Genomic DNA, 17,131 nt, shown 5'->3' with positions numbered 1-17,131 from the left:
AGCAGCCAAGAGGAGCTGAAAACAGGGATGTAAGAACTCCCAAGGAAAATAGGAAAGGAAGTGGAAATTGTTGCAGTTCATGTATTTGTGGTCAGGAAAAGAAAAGTGAATACGATTGTTATTCATTCACATCCTTTTTCTAAGCCCACAAATGATACATTGACTTTTTAATGTTGTTTTTAACATTTTCTTTACATTGGAGTATGTTACATAACTTACATTAAATAGAAGACAGTGACAATGTAGCATTTAGTGGGAATTTAACTGCACGGGACTAGAAACTGCCGATTGTGATGAATACAGGTCAGAATGGAAATTGCATTCATTCTAGGAAGCACCTAGTTAATATTTTTTTTTTATAAAGTCATCCAACAGATAGTCTTAGGTAAGCCACTTTTGCCTCAACCTTAACCCGCCCCCCAAACCTGCAACATCTCTAATAGTGGCATCTTTCCTAGAACTGTTGTCCGGAATAGTGAGATGGAAAGCACTTTAGAAACTATTAACCTGCTGTGCAAGTGCTAAGTTATTTGGGATAAATGGTGTATATTCAAAAGGACTAGAAAATTTTATAAATTACAATATGCATTTTATTGAACACTAACACACACACAAACACACAAAAAGTGAAGTCAGGCATCAAAGAAAGCAAGAACCAACAAACGGTGATCTGGTTTATACAAAATTTGAAACCTTAGAATTCTGATTTGAAAGGATCAACAATTAAGTGGAGAGGTGAAGCAAGATTAAAAATTGGTGCAAACTCTATCGATGGCAGAGAGCCCATTACAACACAGATCATCTGAAAAGTAGAGTTTTACATTTCCCCCAAATGTGATCAAACAAAGGGATGGTATTGAACAAGCCACTCACAATAAGAGTGTGTACTGTAGAGGGAGGCCTAGGTGAGACATGGTTCACAAGTTACATTTTTGTTTTCCAAGGCTGCAAGGAAGTCTGAGCTTTAGCATCTGTAGGATTTTTGAGAAGAGGAAACAAATTTCATGCTAGAGCTGCTGCCGCCTCCGAGATTCACTCCTCCGATGCCTCTTCCACTCCCAGAGCTGAAGCTGCTTCCTCCAGCACCAAGTCCACTCCCAAGGCCCACACAGCCTCCTCCTACTCCGAAACCGCTACCTCCTCCCAGGCTGAGGCTGCTTCCGCCTCCATAGCCAACGCTGCATGCGCCTCCATAGCCAAGACCGCTGCCAACAGCGCCCACACCGCTACATCCGACGGTTGAAGAGACGACAGCTATGAAAGGGAAAGGACACGTGATCAAGACTCATTGAGAGCACATCAGTTTGTCAGTGTCTGGGTTGGTTGAATGAATGAATGGGTAGGAATGGGAAAATCTGTCCGTTCTGGCTCTCTCATTCTTCCAATTTTAAATTCACTACTCCACATTTCCGCATCAGTTTGCATTTTAAAAAAAAAAAGTGCTAGAGAAAATGCACCAGCATTTCATTGTGAATTTCTCCACTTTTGCATGCAATTTTGCCTAATACTGACATTTTTTGCAAAACATATTTGCGCAATGGGATGCATTTCTGCATGCTACTTTTACTAGTATGTATACGCATTTCTGTGCACACTTTCCCCCGGAATACGCACTTCTGCACATGTTACTTGGCTGGACATTTTACTTTTCTGCACATGTTGCTTTTGCAACTGCATTGCAAAAGTAGGAAAAGTACAGATTTTGAAAGATGACTTGTGTTTTGCTTTGGCTATTGTTCATAAAGTGTGAATTGGGTAGCTTCACCTTTAAATATTAATTGAATCAGTTTCTTATCTATCCCTATGAATGGCTAACTTTCAGATGCACAAAATGAATAGGGCAAAAAAAAAAAAACCAACAACAACACTGAGTTGTATGCAATGTTTGAAAACAACCCGTTAAAACAAAGCAACTTGAGAGCTGCAGCATTGCACCAGCACAGAAAACCCAAAATGTTGCATCAGAACAGCAACTGTGCAAATGGTCAGGCACAACTATTCAGGGCTTTACAGTATACAAATGTGGACACAGAGGAGGCATGGTGGGATGGGTGAGTGGAAGCATTATGTGCAGCCCTTTGAATGTGAAGTGAAACAAGGCATCATTTATTTCATCCCTTCCCAAAAGTGCAAAGCTATAAACACTCCCCAGGATACTTACAGATGTTCACTGTCCCTGCTCCATCACTAGCCAGGCTGTCAGAAAACAAAAAGAGAGTGGTAAGGATTCGAGCCCAGACTGGAGCTAGTTTGAAAAGCAGCAGAATTGTGCAGTTCATTGTGATAAAAACCTGCAAGCCCCCTTAGGTGGCATGTAAAGCAGTGTGCACAACTTCCTCTGGTCTTCTACGACCGGTTTTCAGCCTTTTTGAGTCCACAGCTCCCTTGACCAACTACATTCTTTCTGCGGCTCCCCTGTGGTGGGGCTCTGGAGCCCAGCTATGTCACCCCTTGCCTGTATCCCCTCACCCCTTTTCTAGCATCCTCCCTTGTGGAGTGTTCCCTTAGCCTCCTCTCCCATCTCCCCTTCTACCCAAGAAGCAGCTGCCACAACCCCTGGTCTCTGAGCTGCTGCTGTTGCTGCCCCAAAGAGAAGTGACTTCTCTTGCTGCCCCACAGGGACCTGGGAAGAGGATGCCCCCAGCCTTAGCAGTGAACATGAGGCCAGCACCTTTCTCACGCTGGGAGGAAGCAGTGGCAGGATCAGGCACAGCCAGGCCTGCATGGCAGAAAGGCTCCCCTTTGATGCCAGGTACCCAGTTTCCAGGCAGGCCTTGCACACAGGAAGCACAACAAAGGCCAGCACAGCCTCCCATTTGTCCATCCATTTGCAACAGCAAGGGCCTGCAGACTGGCTGGATGGGCTCCCTCGCCCACTTGCTTGCTTGCTTATCCTGGGGCCACCTCAGCTCCTGGCAACCAGCACCCCCTGGCCAGCCCCAGAGGCACCATTCGCCTGGGGAGCTTGTATCCAGGGTCGCTGCGCAAGACTTTTGGAGGTAGAGATGCGAGAGGGCAGGAAGGAAAGGGGGACAGAGGCCACTGTTGCCCACAGCACCCCTGACCATCATTCAAGGCACCCCAGGGTGCCAAGGCACACTGGTTGAAAAGTACTGTTCTATGAAATTCCCACCAAACAGTAAAATTTGAAAGTTTGACTATTCCATGTGACTTTGGTAGCTGTACATGGGAAAACATTACTTGACTGGGGACAAGTTATCCCTCATTTGGGCTCCATGATAGGCAGTTAAGATTACTCAAGGAGGATATATTTTATAACCTTATCTCACAACCAGAATGTTATAATGGTAGATCTGAAGTAGGAATTCCAATTTGCACTAGGGAACAACTATCAGCTCTGTGTTCTGACAGAGGTGGTAGTTCTTCATTGAGACGAGGTGTAGGGAACCCTTGGCCCTCCAGATGTTGCTGAACTACTACCACACACACCCATCATGGCCAATGAGAAGGAATAATGGGAGTTCAGCAACATCTGGATGGCCTAAGGTCCCCCACACTTGGTCTAGATCAGGGTTTCCCAAACCTAGGTCTCCAGCTGTTTTTGGACTACACTCCCACAATCCCTAGCTAGCAGGACCAGTGGTGAAGGATGATGGGAACTGTATTCCAAAAACAGCTGGAGACTCAAGTTTGGGAAGCCCTGGTTTAGATGAAGAGCCATCACCTCTCCCTTCTGTATGCAATGATTGTTAGCAGAGGTAGCCAGCGTGGTGCCCTTTCGATGTTGTCCAATTCCCATTAGTCCCTGCCTGCATGGCCGATGGTCAGGCTTGATGGGAGTTGGAGTCCAGCAGCATCTGGAATGCCCCACATTGGATATCTCATCTTAGATTTATCAACATCGGAGAAAGGATGGGATGTGTACAAGGTCTCACTGACCGGCATTCCTCTCCTTCCAGAAGCTTCCTGTAGGTGGCAATCTCAATATCTAGGGCTAGCTTGACACTCATCAGTTCCTGGTAGTCCTTCAGCTGCCGAGCCATGTCTTGTTTGGCTCTCTGAAGAGCATCCTCAAGCTCAGCAAGCTTTTGCCTTGCATCCTTGAGAGCCAGCTCGCCACGCTCTTCTGCTTCCGCAATGGCTGCCTGAAGTTTGGCACACTGTTTTCAGGTAGGGAGAGAAAAGACTGGTTAGCTTAAACGGTAAGCTCCTTGGAGCAAGAAAGAAGAAGAAGAAGAGTTTGGATTTGATATCCCGCTTTATCACTACCCGAAGGAGTCTCAAAGCGGCTCACATTCTCCTTTCCCTTCCTCCCCCACAACAAACACTCTGTGAGGTGAGTGGGGCTGAGAGACTTCAGAGAAGTGTGAGTAGCCCAAGGTCACCCAGCAGCTGCATGTGGAGGAGCGGAGATGCGAACCCGGTTCACCAGATTATGAGTCTACCGCTCTACACCACACTGGCTCCCAAGACCTATTGTTTCCTTATGTTACTCCATAAACCACCATTGATACCGACTGCACAATATAAATAATCAGCCATTTTGCATGACCCTATGCTGGGATGTTGGTTGCAGGTATGAAGGGGCTGGCAGTGAGCCGTTTGGGGTTGAGTGGTGGTTAGGCATTGGGTAAGCCTTTGTTTAAGGGAGGGGAGGTTATAGCCTCCTCCTGCCCCTCCTCGATAAGGGTATCCTGTTAAAGGGATTTGGGGGTGTGGATCCTGTTCAAAGCCCAGGCGTGAGCTAGGACCATGCCATGACCCCAAAGGGGACCACTCGGGGTGCCCCTATTTGATGTAAGTCTTTCATCTTTTCCAGCAAGACCATACCTGCTTCTTCACATTGTCAATTTCAGCGCGCAGCCTCTGGATTTGTCGGTTGAGTTCAGAAATCTCTTGCTTGGTGTTGCGAAGGTCATCCCCGTGTCTTCCGGCAGTAGCCTGGAGTTCCTCATACTAATATAGGCAGAAAGCAAACACAGCAAAGTTATGTTAATTCCATTTGGAGCAACCATTCTTATTTTCTATACATATGGGGTGCTTTTTTATTAAAATAATAATAATCAGGTGCCGGTACTCAAATATTGTTAAAAATGCTCTGAGTTCCAGCATAAAATGGCTGCGATGGGCAGCAAAATAGTGGTGTTGGTACCTTGCAATGGTACTCCTGAGAACCTAGCAGTTCGAAAGCACGAAGTGCAAGTAGATAAATAGGTACCACTCCAGTGGGAAGGTAAACGGTGTTTCTGTGCACTGCTCTGGTTCACCAGAAGCAGCTTAGTCATGCTGGCCACATGACCTGGAAAAACTGTCTGCGGACAAACGTCGGCTCCCTCGGCCAGTAAAGTGAGATGAGCACCTCAACCCCAGAGTCGTTCATGACTGGACTTAATTGTCAAGAGTCCTTTACCTTTAATGGTGAGTACTGTCTCCCTCCTTCCCATTTCCTAAAGCCTGAGTATGCTGTTGGTTCCCAAGCCAAGTAAATCTAGCTTAAAGGAAAGGGGAGGAGTTTGGGAGACTAGTGGGGAAGAAGGGGTGGCTAGGAAGCAATTTTTCAGTGGCTTTTGATAATAAACCAAGTCATTTCAGAAATGAGAGGAAGGAGCAACTTGACTTGTTTTCTCAGCCATGAACCAACAGGAAAGCCACCCTTCTCTAGTTCCTTTATGATATTTTACCTTGCTTTGGTACCAGGATTCGGCCTCCACCCTGCTCCTGTTTGCAATGTCTTCATACTGAGCTTTGACTTCAGCAATGATGCTGCCGAGGTCCAGGCTGCGGTTGTTGTCCATTGAAAGAATCACGGAAGTGTCAGAGACTTGTGTCTGCATCTGTGCAAGTTCCTGTAGTTGATGCAGCAACATCTCAATCAAAGCCATAATAATACTCAATTCTGCATCTTCTGCAAATCCCCAGCCCAAACTGTGCGCCAAGCGAATCCTTCAAGTGTAAGGAGTTATGCGAGCAAGCAAGCTTGTGTACACGTAACTCATTCTGCTTCCAAAACACCTGTTTTCTTTTTCTTTTTCTTTTAAATGAAAATAGGTTTTTAAAACTTTAGAAGATAGAACACACATGAATTGCAGGGATCGGAACAAAACACCACCACCACAAACTGGCTAGTGATCATCTTTTCTTTTTGAAACTTGTAATTTTCCAGAAAAATACCATCAGGGGTTTATTTTATTTTTTACCTTAGCAGTTGAAGCCTAATAGCAAGTTATGGATGTAAAGGTAAATCTCATTCCTTCTAGTTACAGGTGGGTAGCCGTGTTGGTCTGCCATAGTCGAAACAAAATAGAAAATTCTTTCCAGTAGCACCTTAGAGACCAACCAAGAACAAACTCAGTTGGTCTCTAAGGTGCTACTGGAAAGAATTTTCTATTTTGTTTCTCATTCCTTCTGATAAACTTTGCTGGTATTCCCTTTCTCTCTCTTTTTGCTTCCTTTGAAATTGCATTTTTTCCCCAAAGTTGTTTTTCACCCAACCAGAATCTTTAGAGTTTGCTTCAAAATTACACTTTAGGCAAAATTGATGGCAGCTCTAGTTGAAGCCCATGGATAAACCTTCATTTTGTCCTTATTATCCATGGGAGATTCTGAAACGGGGCTCTTTTTCTAGCTGAATAGCAAGGCAGATGGCTAGATGGCCTCTTTGGCAGTCCATGTTTAATAACCGAACACTTCAGCTAAAGTGAATAGGTGTGATCCTTACCGCTTCATACAGTGCTCTGAGGAAGTTGAGTTCGTCATTGAGGGAATCTGCCTTGGCTTGCAGCTCTACTTTGTTCATGTAGGCGGTATCCACATCCTGAAAGAAAGAAGATATTGTTGAACTAGACAAAGTTATAGAATAAGAGAGGGCGATCCAGCTCCTAAATTGATTACTTACTACCTTGAGTGTGCTCTGTGGGGGTACAGATGCATGACTGTGGCAGGCACCTATTGGCTAATGCCAGTTACATCACTAATAATGAGTGATATATCCATTTTGTGAACAACAACAACAACACACTCACACACACTCACATGTGTCTTTTAAAAACAGAGGACTGTGGCCCAGCAACTGTGAATGATTACCGCTTTCTTTGTAGAAATATATTTTAAACTAAGTTGTCTGCAGGGTTTTTGGGACACGATACCAAAGGATTACTACCCCACACAGCAAAACTATTTCCCCATGGGCTATCTACAGACACTCACCTTCTTGAGGGTTACAAAGTCATTTTCTGCAGTTGTACGCCTGTTGATCTCATCTTCAAATCTGTTTGGGCAGGGCAGAGAGGAAAAACAATTGAGAAATGGCTGCAATGCTTAAAGAAGTTTGGAACGGCACTGATGGAATCTAAGAGGTTATTCTTGGTCACAAAGGGCCAATCTGCATCACAAATGGCAAAGAAAAGACCTGCATGGCCTGTAAACCAAGCCTGTTGAAATCCACCATGTGGTCAAACCACATGGCAGATGTTACGCTGTGCATGCACAGACTGCCACATGGTGCGTGTTACATTAGAAGTTGCTGTTAAGCTGTTTGCTTGTGTGAATCATGGCTTTAGCAGAAAGGGGAGGAGTTGTAGAAGAGAAGGGAGACATAGAAAACAAACTGAGAGGAAGAGAGAGGTTTACTTGCGCTTGAAGTCCTCAACTAGGTTCTGCATGTTGCCCAGTTCTCCAGTCAGTCTTGCTTTGTCATTGTCCAGGCAGTTCAGCTGTTTCCTCAGATTGTTGATGTAAGCTTCGAAAAGGGGCTCAATGTTGTTTCTGATCGTTTTCTGGCCCTGCTCCTGAAGCAAAGTCCATTTTGTTTCCAGAACTTTGTTCTGTTGTTCAAGGAAACGCACCTGGAAGCAGAAAGACCTGTGGTGTCACATTAACCATTTCTAAAAGTCACACTCGGATGGGGATGCTAAGCAAGTGCTTCACAAACCGGCAAGGGCCATCGCTCCGTGGCTGAGTAACTGCTCTGCATGCAGATGGTTGCTGGTTCAATCCCTGGCATCCTAAGGTAGGAATGGGCATGCCCCTCATCTGATACCCCAGGGAGCCACTGCCAGTCAGTGTAGACAATACTAAGCTAGATGGGCCACTGGCAGCTTCCTATTTTCCTAAGTGTGAGTCTTTCCTTACAGGTGAGTCCTGACATATTATTGGGTTAGTCCAGGCATAGGCAAACTTGGCCCTCCAGCTGTTTTGGGACTACAACTCCCATCATCCCTAGCTAACAGGACCAGTGGTCAGGGATGATGGGAACTGTAGTCTCAAAACATTCGGAGGGCCGAGTTTGCCCATGCCTGGGTTAGTCTCATAATGAGGACCTTCCTTCCTTCTTTCCTTTTACCAAGCCAGCAACAAACCATTGAAGGACCCTCGAAGGAACAGATTCCCACATTGCCCCTTCTAAATGCCTGCGTTCCCTTCCTGTACCTCATGTTTAAATTCTATTATTGCCTAGGTATATTAACATTAAGAATGGAAAATAAAACATATGTTTGTTCAGTGTTGGTATTTGTGTGTTTCTGCTGCTGAGGAGGAAAGAAGGGCTGGGAAGGTGAAATTAATTTGGGCCATTAATTTTAACAGTTTGGGTCCCACTTGAAAAGCATTATTCTAAGCCTAAATACTGGAGGTATTTATTGCAGTTGATTGGAAGGACATCCTAGATCATGCACAACAGCAGGAGTTACAGGCTAGTTTCCTGCAAACTGTTCAGGTAACAAGACCTACATTCTATTTTACTTATATTGTTCATTTGTCGGTTTCTTAAGTTGCCTTACAGGATGATGCAATTTCTAGGAAGCTTACAAACATATGGCAGATAAAACAACCAATTCCAAAATAGAAACAACAAAAAGCCAGTTAAGTACAAATTAGGTAGCTCTTAAAGGATGTTTAAGAGTTACCCACAGCGGGTGGCGCTGTGGGTTAAACCACAGAGCCTAGGGCTTGCTGATCAGAAGGTTGGCAGTTCAATTTCCCATGACGGGGTGAGCTCCCGTTGCTCGGTCCCAGCTCCTGCCCACCCAGCAGTTCGAAAGCACGACAAAGTGCAAGTAGATAAATAGGTACCACTCCGGCGGGAAGGTAAACGGCGTTTCCGTGAGCTGCTCTGGTTCACCAGAAGCAGCTTTGTCATGCCGGCCACATGACCCGGAAGCTGTACGCCGGCTCCCTCGGCCAGTAACGGGAGATGAGCGCCGCAACCCCAGAGTCGGACAGAACTGGACCTAATGGTCAGGGGTCCCTTTACCTTTACCTAAAGAATCTTTAGCCTAGTATAAAAATAACCACAAAGTTCTGTAAACTAAAACCAATGCTCTAGAACCCATCAGTGGCATGAATGAAGCTATATTAGTTTATCCTCAATGCCTTTTTGAAGACTGGCACAGAGAAGGCCAATCATACATGCATTAGAAATAAATTCCATAAGCCAGGGCTGAACTGACCCTGTGTTTGGTGCCTGCCAGTCTATTTATCTTAATGGCAAGTCTTCTAAAGCCGATCTTAGGCCACAGTTAATATGACCACTAGTTGTATGAAGGGTTATTTTAGCAATACGCAGTCATGTGTTAACAAGACACACAGGGAAATTCCACACTGAGTGGAGTCTAACCCTAAGTAGACATATAGGCTGCGTTGAAATATCAAGAAAGTAATGGAGAGGTAACTCAGATTTTGCATCAATTTCTGTAATACAAATTAAGAAAGCCTTTTGAGTTTTGAGTTATTTGAGGCCTCCAACACAGCTATGGAACATTTTCCCGTCCCTCATCGAACTTCATCTGTGCTCAGAATTTTGAGCATCTTTTAATGGAGCTTGGTTGTTGCCATTGGGATATGTACTAAGGCTGGAAATTCAAATCCCTTCTCAGCCATGAAGCTCACTGGGTGACCATGGATCCAATCTCTCCCTCTCTCTCTCTCTCTCTCTCTCTCTCTCTCTCTCTCTCTCTCTCTCTCTCTCTGTTACAGGTGGGTAGCCGTGTTGGTCTGCCATAGTCGAAACAAAATAGAAAAGAAAGCTCATACCAAGAACAAACTCAGTTGGTCTCTAAGGTGCTACTGGAAAGAATTTTCTATTTTGTTTCTCTCTCTCTCAGTCTGACCTACCTCAAAGGGCTGTTGTGAAGATAAAAGGGGATTGCTGGGCTATACATTTCACCTAGAGCTACTTGGAGGAAAAGTGGGGTAAAATTGCAAGGATGTAAAACAAATAACATTACTTTTGCATTGTTTTTTAATTGATTTGATTTAACTTTTGATGAGGCTTTTAAGGCTGCAGTGCTGAGCACATTTACCCGTGAGTCCCACTGAACACTGAGATTTATTTCAAAGCAAGCTTGCACAGGATCAGGCTGTTAATACAATCACTCTTAATATATTATTACCTGCAAAATATGAATGTGAGCAAATGAATGAATGAATTATTACTGAGGCAAATTATGAATGTGAGCAAATGAATGAATGAATGAATGAATGAATGAATGAATGAATGAGCGAGCCCCGTGAACCATTCAATGCTCATTTTGCATGCATCTTCAGTGCTGCTATTTGACTCTCCCCTATCCATCACTGCTATTCACCATGAGTCACCTCTCCCTCCAGCCCTGCTTTCTGCATCAAATGCAAACCCTCTGGGGTAGAATTGCTTCACCCCTCCATGTTTCTGGACTGTGCTTACCAACTTATTTTACCAACCCTGGACAAGTGCCTAACGGCAACTTGAAGCTGTTATCCAAGTAAAGGGGTTGTGTGGGACTCCCTTGGAATTTCAGCAATCTTACTGAAATTACTGAATGCTCAGATGTTCCTCCTGAGAAAGGACCTGCAAATTTGCCTTGAAGCCACGTTAATTTCAGGCATAATACAATAGCAGCTCTAGAAGGTTTCCTGATCACTTTAGGTCCATGGCAAAAAGAAGGAGGAGGAGGAGGAGCAGGAGGAGGAGGAGGAGGACTGTCTGCAAAAATTTTGCGGAAAGTGCTGCTCTCAGAATCAAAAGCATGGCCAATAAAAAGTTGACAGCTCTGTGCCACTGAGCACATGGCTGGTAGTGCCTGGGTTAAACGGTGACAGTGGCCTGAGCTAGAATGAAGTAGAGTAGCAGGAATAAAGCGAATGAATGGTTTGAAACAACTCAAGGGTCGCAGGATAAGGCATTCATGAAATCTGACTTTCTCACCTTATCAATGAAGGATGCAAATTTGTTGTTGAGGGTCTTGATCTGCTCCCCCTCCTCTCTGCGGACTCTCTGTATGTTGGGGTCAATCTCCAAGTTGAGAGGTGCCAGCAGGTGCTGATTGACGGTCACTTCTTGGATCCCGCCAGGTGGGCAAACAGGGAAGCCAGGACCGCCTCTCCCACCGCCAAAGCCAGCTCCAACCAGCCCATAGCTGCCACCTGCGCCGCCACCAAGCCCAAATCCACTGCCAAGGCCACCACCGTAACCACAACCGTAACCGTAACCCACGCTGGAAGCACCACCAGCCGCTGCGACCCTATTAAATCCACCAAGGTTGCAGAGGCTTATGCTGCCAAAGCCGCCCCCGCCGCCCCCGACCCTACCAAAACCAGCACCACCGACACCACAGCTTCCACCTCTGGTTACAGTGCGCGAAGTGAAGCTTTTGCGGCTGCATCCAGGGACGATGGCAGAGGAGTTGCTGAAGCCTCTCCTCTGGACCTTTACTGAAGTCTGGTGAGACATTTTGACTGGCGTGGCGAGAGCGAGAGAGAGCACAGATGGTCGATGAGACAGAGGCGGGTGCACTTGCTTTGCCTTGGGACTTAAGGGCTCTTCGTTTTATTTATATTCTGGAGGAAGTGGGAAAGGCTGCATGATTTAAGATGGATCATCTTTCTGATTAATGGGGCTGGGCATGCCCTGCGGCTTTTCTGGGTGGTGACATCACCCTGCCATGCCACACACACCCATACACAAAAGGATGGATGGAAGTACAAGAGTCTCAGCAAGGCTTGCTTGTCATTTGAAGATAATGATCTGTTGGAGACTGGCAGCGTTAATGAGTTCAATTTGTACTTGAGCTGGGGAACGAGAAGAAAGCATATCTCATGGCAAAACCACTTACTCAGTTCTGTGAAGATGATGGCCTATTCTTCACTGTCCTCCCTAAATTGAAGGCAGGGATGGGCACACCTAAGCATCAGAAAGTGTGGCCAAGAGCTGGTAACTTTCTCAAGCACCAGCAATTCTGCAGAGCTTGAATGCATGAATTTTTGTGCAGCCTGGCAGGGATAGATAAACTGACCATTGTAAGACCCATTACTAAAAGAGAACTGGTGAGGAGAGCTGCATCCATAAGACTGATCTTATCTCCGGTGGCTCTCCTGGAAACTCAAGATTCTGGGGTTCTGGGGGATGAGAGCCAGTATGGTGTAGTGGTTAAGAGCGGTAGACTCGTAATCTGGGGAACCGGGTTCGCGTCCCCGCTCCTCCACATGCAGCTACTGGGTAACCTTGGGCTAGTCACACTTCTCTGAAGTCTCTCAGCCCCACTCACCTCACAGAGTGTTTGTTGTGGGGGAGGGAGGGAAAGGAGAATGTTAGCTGCTTTGAGACTCCTTCGGGTAGTGATAAAGTGGGATATCAAATCCAAACGCCTCCTCCTCTTCCTCCTCCTCCTCCTCCTCCTCTCCTCTTCTTCTTCTTCAATGGTAGATGAGGGAAAACTTATGCTAAAGCCCTATGAACAGCTGTTCCTTGCCCTGTTCTCCACATATACGAAGCTGAGGAATTTACTTCTTAGTTTTAAACATTTTAAATTGCACCTTTGGGGTCCAGGCCCCACAATACCTGTGGTCCCTCAGGTAACTTTTCCCAAGATCAGTCCACCAGCAAAATGTTGTTCAGGGTAACGTTCTGGCAATATGACAGTTAGCTAAATCCCGAACTGCATCTGGCTGACTTGTGGTGGAGATCGGGCTTCGCCTGAGTCAGGGGGATTCAGTTGCAGGTGGTCTTGGGTTGGTTCTGGCCACCCATAGCAATCTGGGAATGTCGAGGGGTGGGAAGTTAGTTGGGCAGGAAGCTGGAACAAAGGTTGGTTGGGGGAAGAAGGGCAGGATGGTTAGGCAGGAAGAGATCTGCTTCACAAGGGTCTTCCCTGAATCTTATGCCATAATGAATGTGAAACTAACTAGGTGTTGGCTTGATCAGGGCCAGGACTGATTTCTTTTTTTGCTGGGATTTGTAGACAGCTTAGAGCAGGGGTCAGCAAACTTTTTTCAGCAGGGGGCCGCTCCACTGTCCCTCAGACCTTGTGGGGGGCCGGACTGTATTTTGGAAAAAAAAAAACAACCAACCAATTCCTATGCCCCACAAATAACCCAGAAATGCATTTTAAATAAAAGCACACATTCTACTCATGTAAAAACACCAGGCAGGCCCCACAAACAACCCAGAGATGCATTTAAAATAAAAGGACACATTCTACTCATGTGAAAACACTCTGATTCCCGGACCATCCGCGGGGCGGATTTAGAAGGCGATTGGGTCAGATCTGGCCCCCGGGCCTTAGTTTGCCTACCCATGGCTTAGAGGTTTCTGTTAAATGATAAAGTGGTAAAGGTAAAGGGACCCCTGACCATCAGGTCCAGTCGTGTCCGACTCTGGGGTTGCGGCGCTCATCTCGCTCTATAGGCCGAGGGAGCCAGCGTTTGTCCGTAGACAGCTTCCGGGTCATGTGGCCAGCATGACAAAGCTGCTTCTGGCGAACCAGGGCAGCGCACGGAAACGCCGTTTACCTTCCCGCTGGAGCGGTCCCTATTTATCTACTTGCACTTTGACATGCTTTCGAACTGCTAGGTGGGCAGGAGCTGGGACCGAGCAACGGGAGCTCACCCCGTGGCAGGGATTCGAACTGCCGACCTTCTGATCAGCAAGCCCTAGGCTCAGTGGTTTAACCCACAGCGCCACCTGGGTCCTTGATAAAGTGGTACATACATTAATTAAATAGGTAAAATAAATAGTATAACTTGATAGTTCTTAATGATAATGGGGGGGGTTGCGAGGGGGGGGGAAGGTGGAATTCAGCAAGGTGTGATTGGCACACCAAATCATGTGTCAGAGTTGGAGTCAATGACAGTGTGTTTCAGCAATGAATCCTGGTGCAGAGCAACGGTGGTACCAGCAATCAGGGAGCAGAAGGGGCAAGCGATAGAAAACGACCCATTTTGCTACCCAGAGTGCTAGCCATGCACAGCCCTGGTTGGCAGTCGCCCGCATTTCAATCTCAAGACTCACCGGGATGATAATTCCTCCCCAGTTTTTTGTGTTTTGTTTATTTTTAAAGCAGGTTTGATCACAAGTTCCAGCATGCAGTTCCTTAGAACCCTCCAGAATGGAAGAACAATATACAAAAGGGGGGAGGGGAATGACCACAGTGAGAATGTTCAATTATGCAATTTTTATCTGAAAGAAGCAAAGTGTGTCGTAGGGAGGCCCTAGCAGAAGGGTGGGAACCCCAGATCCTTCATGCCTAGGGACAGCTCAGTTCACCTTAACCACAAAGGCATGCATGTGCAAGAAAGGACTCTAGTTTTTTTATGGTATGGAAAAACAACACCGCCACCACAGATACTTAGAAAGCTCAGAGTGGCTTATATGGAAAACCCAGTGGTTTCTCATCCTCCCCCCCAATCAATTCCACACCTAGGTAGTTTCGAGAAAGCTACACCATTGTCTGCTCCCTCACAAGCAGAGTTGAGAGACACATTTCACCGGACTCATGTCGTCTCAGAACTGGGCCACAAACAAAAAAGTAGAAATGGTTTTATGTCTGCACAGGTCCAATAGAGCCCCAAAGGGCCATTGGACACTTCATGATATGAGAGTTTCTGGTTTCCCACTGTGCGAGGTCAGCAGTGCCAAAATCATGAATACCGTATTTTTTGCTCCATAAGATGAACTTTTTCCCTCCTAAAAAGTAAGGGGAAATACCTGTGCGTCTTATGGAGTGAATGGTGGTCCCTGGAGCTGAATTGCCCAGGGGCCAAAAGCAGATTGTGCTTTTTATTTTACAAAGAGAAAAGGGGGTGTTGAAAGGACCCCGCTCAGCAGCTGATCAGCAACAGATTGGGGGAGAGATAAGAGTCCCGGCTCCCTTTCAGCCCCGCCCTCCTTTGTTGAATGTGCTGCAGAGGGAGGTTGTTTGTTTCCCCAGGACATGTGACTGGCTGATTAGATTATCTGTCTGCAAACAGTAGAAACTGCTCCCTTTCCTTGATTTTTCAGAAATGTGAGTTGAACCCCATAAAAATGTGTCTTTTCCTCTTTGGTTTTCCCCCTTTGCAAAAAAAGCTGCAAAACTTTTAGCTGATCCTCAAAAAACCAGGGCTTTTCCCTTTGCAAAAAAGCTGCAAAACCTTTAGCTGATCCTCAAAAAAAACCAGGGCTTTTCTCTTTGCAAAAAAAGCTGCAAAACCTGTAGCTGATCCTCAAAAAAACAGGGCTTTTAGAGGAGGAAAACCACAAAAAAAATTTTTTCCTTGTTTCCTCCTCTAAAAATGAGGTGCGCCCTATGGTCCAGTGCATCCTATGGAGCGAAAAATACGGTATGTCTTCTTATACCATTAATAGGGAAACTATGCCCCTCCATGTGTTGGACCACAATGCCTATCAGTCCTAGCCAGCATAGCTGATGGTCAGAAATGATGAGAACTGCTGTCCAGTATAAGGTAAAGTAAAAAGGTAAAGGAGCCCTGGACAGTTAAGCCCAGTCAAAGGCAACTATGGGGTTGCGGTGCTCATCTCACTTTCAGGCTGAGGGAACTGGTGTTTGTCCACAGACAGCTTTCCGGGTCATGTGGCCAGCATGACTAAACTGCTTCTGGTGCAATGGAACACCGTGACGGAAACCAGAGTGCACAGAAACGCTGTTTACCTTCCTGCCACAGCAGTACCTATTTATCTACTTGCATTGGTATGCTTTCAGACTGCTAGGTTGGCAAGAGCAGGGACAGAGCAATGGGAGCTCACCCCGTCGCGGGGATTCGAACCGCCAACCTTCTGATCAGCAAGCCCAAGAGGCTCAATGGTTTAGACCACAGTGCCACCCGTGTCCCCATGCTGTCCAGTGTAGTGCAAAGTCCACTACCATATGATGCCAGTTCAGAACACTGATCCAACTAGTCCAGTGCTGTGATCTCTGATTAATGTGTCTCTTATATCTTAGGCAGAGGTCTTCCTCCAGTCCTCCTGGTATCTGAAGAAGTGTGCATGCACACAAAAGCTCATACCAATAACAAACTTAGTTGGTCTCTAAGGGGCTACTGGAAGGAATTTGTTTGTTTGTTTGTTTCGACTACGGCAGACCAACACGGCTACCTACCTGTAACTATTACAGCTACAGTGATGCACGGCACATTCTGAAAGCAGAAGACACTTATTTTCTCTTATTCTCTATCCTGGTCAGACTAAGTAAGGAACAATGTGTGACATGATGCATATATCAAAGAAAAGCATCTATAAAATGCATATGTTAGTGAAAATAGCATACAAAAATGCATTATGGTTGGTCGCCGTTGAGGGGCCTGGTAGGAATTTTCCCACTTGGCAAATTGGCTTTGGCCTGGTGGTTTTCGCCTACCTCGTAGCAATTCGTCACAACTTTGGTCTTGGCGGTTAGGCATTGGATTATCTCGGGAAGGCTGAAGGTGGGGGGGGGGGAGGTTGGGCCGCCCCCAAATACTGAAGGGTACTCCTTTAAATGAGTCCGGGGGGCGTGTCCCTGTCCGAAGCCGTGGTAGGTGAGGGCCAATGGCACGCCCCATATCAGTGACCACAGGGTGAGTCCCTAGCTGATGTGCAGCAGCAGGGCTCTCCCATCGGTGGTTAACCCTTCCCAGACTGCCAGCACGACGTACTGGAGTCGGATATAGTTGGTTAGTTCCAATGCCTAAGCCAATACCGCTCAACATCCGTAACCAATAAAGTTGTGGCCTTTTCATGCCCATTAACCTTACTTGCTGAGTCCTGTGTCTTTATTTCACCGTGGGAGGGGTCGGGATATTGACATGCAATGTGTGACATGATGCATATATCAAAGAAAAGCATCTATAAAATGCATATGTTAGTGAAAAGAACATACAAAAATGCATTATACTACTGAAAATTGTGAATGTGCATACCTGGGCTTCTTTGGGCTCATTT

General features: G+C 46.1%; 1 protein-coding gene across 1 annotated transcript; it reads right to left on the bottom strand.

Annotated features, from left to right (window-relative positions):
- Nucleotides 1-627: 627 nt before the first annotated feature.
- LOC117040585 (keratin, type II cytoskeletal 5-like) lies at nucleotides 628-11,728 on the bottom strand. The gene is made up of 9 exons (XM_033138432.1): nucleotides 11,144-11,728; nucleotides 7,591-7,805; nucleotides 7,168-7,228; nucleotides 6,680-6,775; nucleotides 5,643-5,807; nucleotides 4,792-4,917; nucleotides 3,901-4,121; nucleotides 2,162-2,196; nucleotides 628-1,254 (listed from the first exon to the last, which is right to left on the bottom strand). Exons 1-9 carry the CDS (start codon nucleotides 11,666-11,668, stop codon nucleotides 965-967), a joined length of 1,734 nt encoding a protein of 577 aa, XP_032994323.1. The 5' UTR covers nucleotides 11,669-11,728; the 3' UTR covers nucleotides 628-964.
- Nucleotides 11,729-17,131: the final 5,403 nt, after the last annotated feature.

The sequence above is a fragment of the Lacerta agilis genome, chromosome 2 (genome assembly GCF_009819535.1).
Source record: "Lacerta agilis isolate rLacAgi1 chromosome 2, rLacAgi1.pri, whole genome shotgun sequence".
Taxonomy (NCBI): Eukaryota; Metazoa; Chordata; class Lepidosauria; order Squamata; family Lacertidae; genus Lacerta; species Lacerta agilis.
This window is presented reverse-complemented; position numbering and strand designations above follow the sequence as displayed.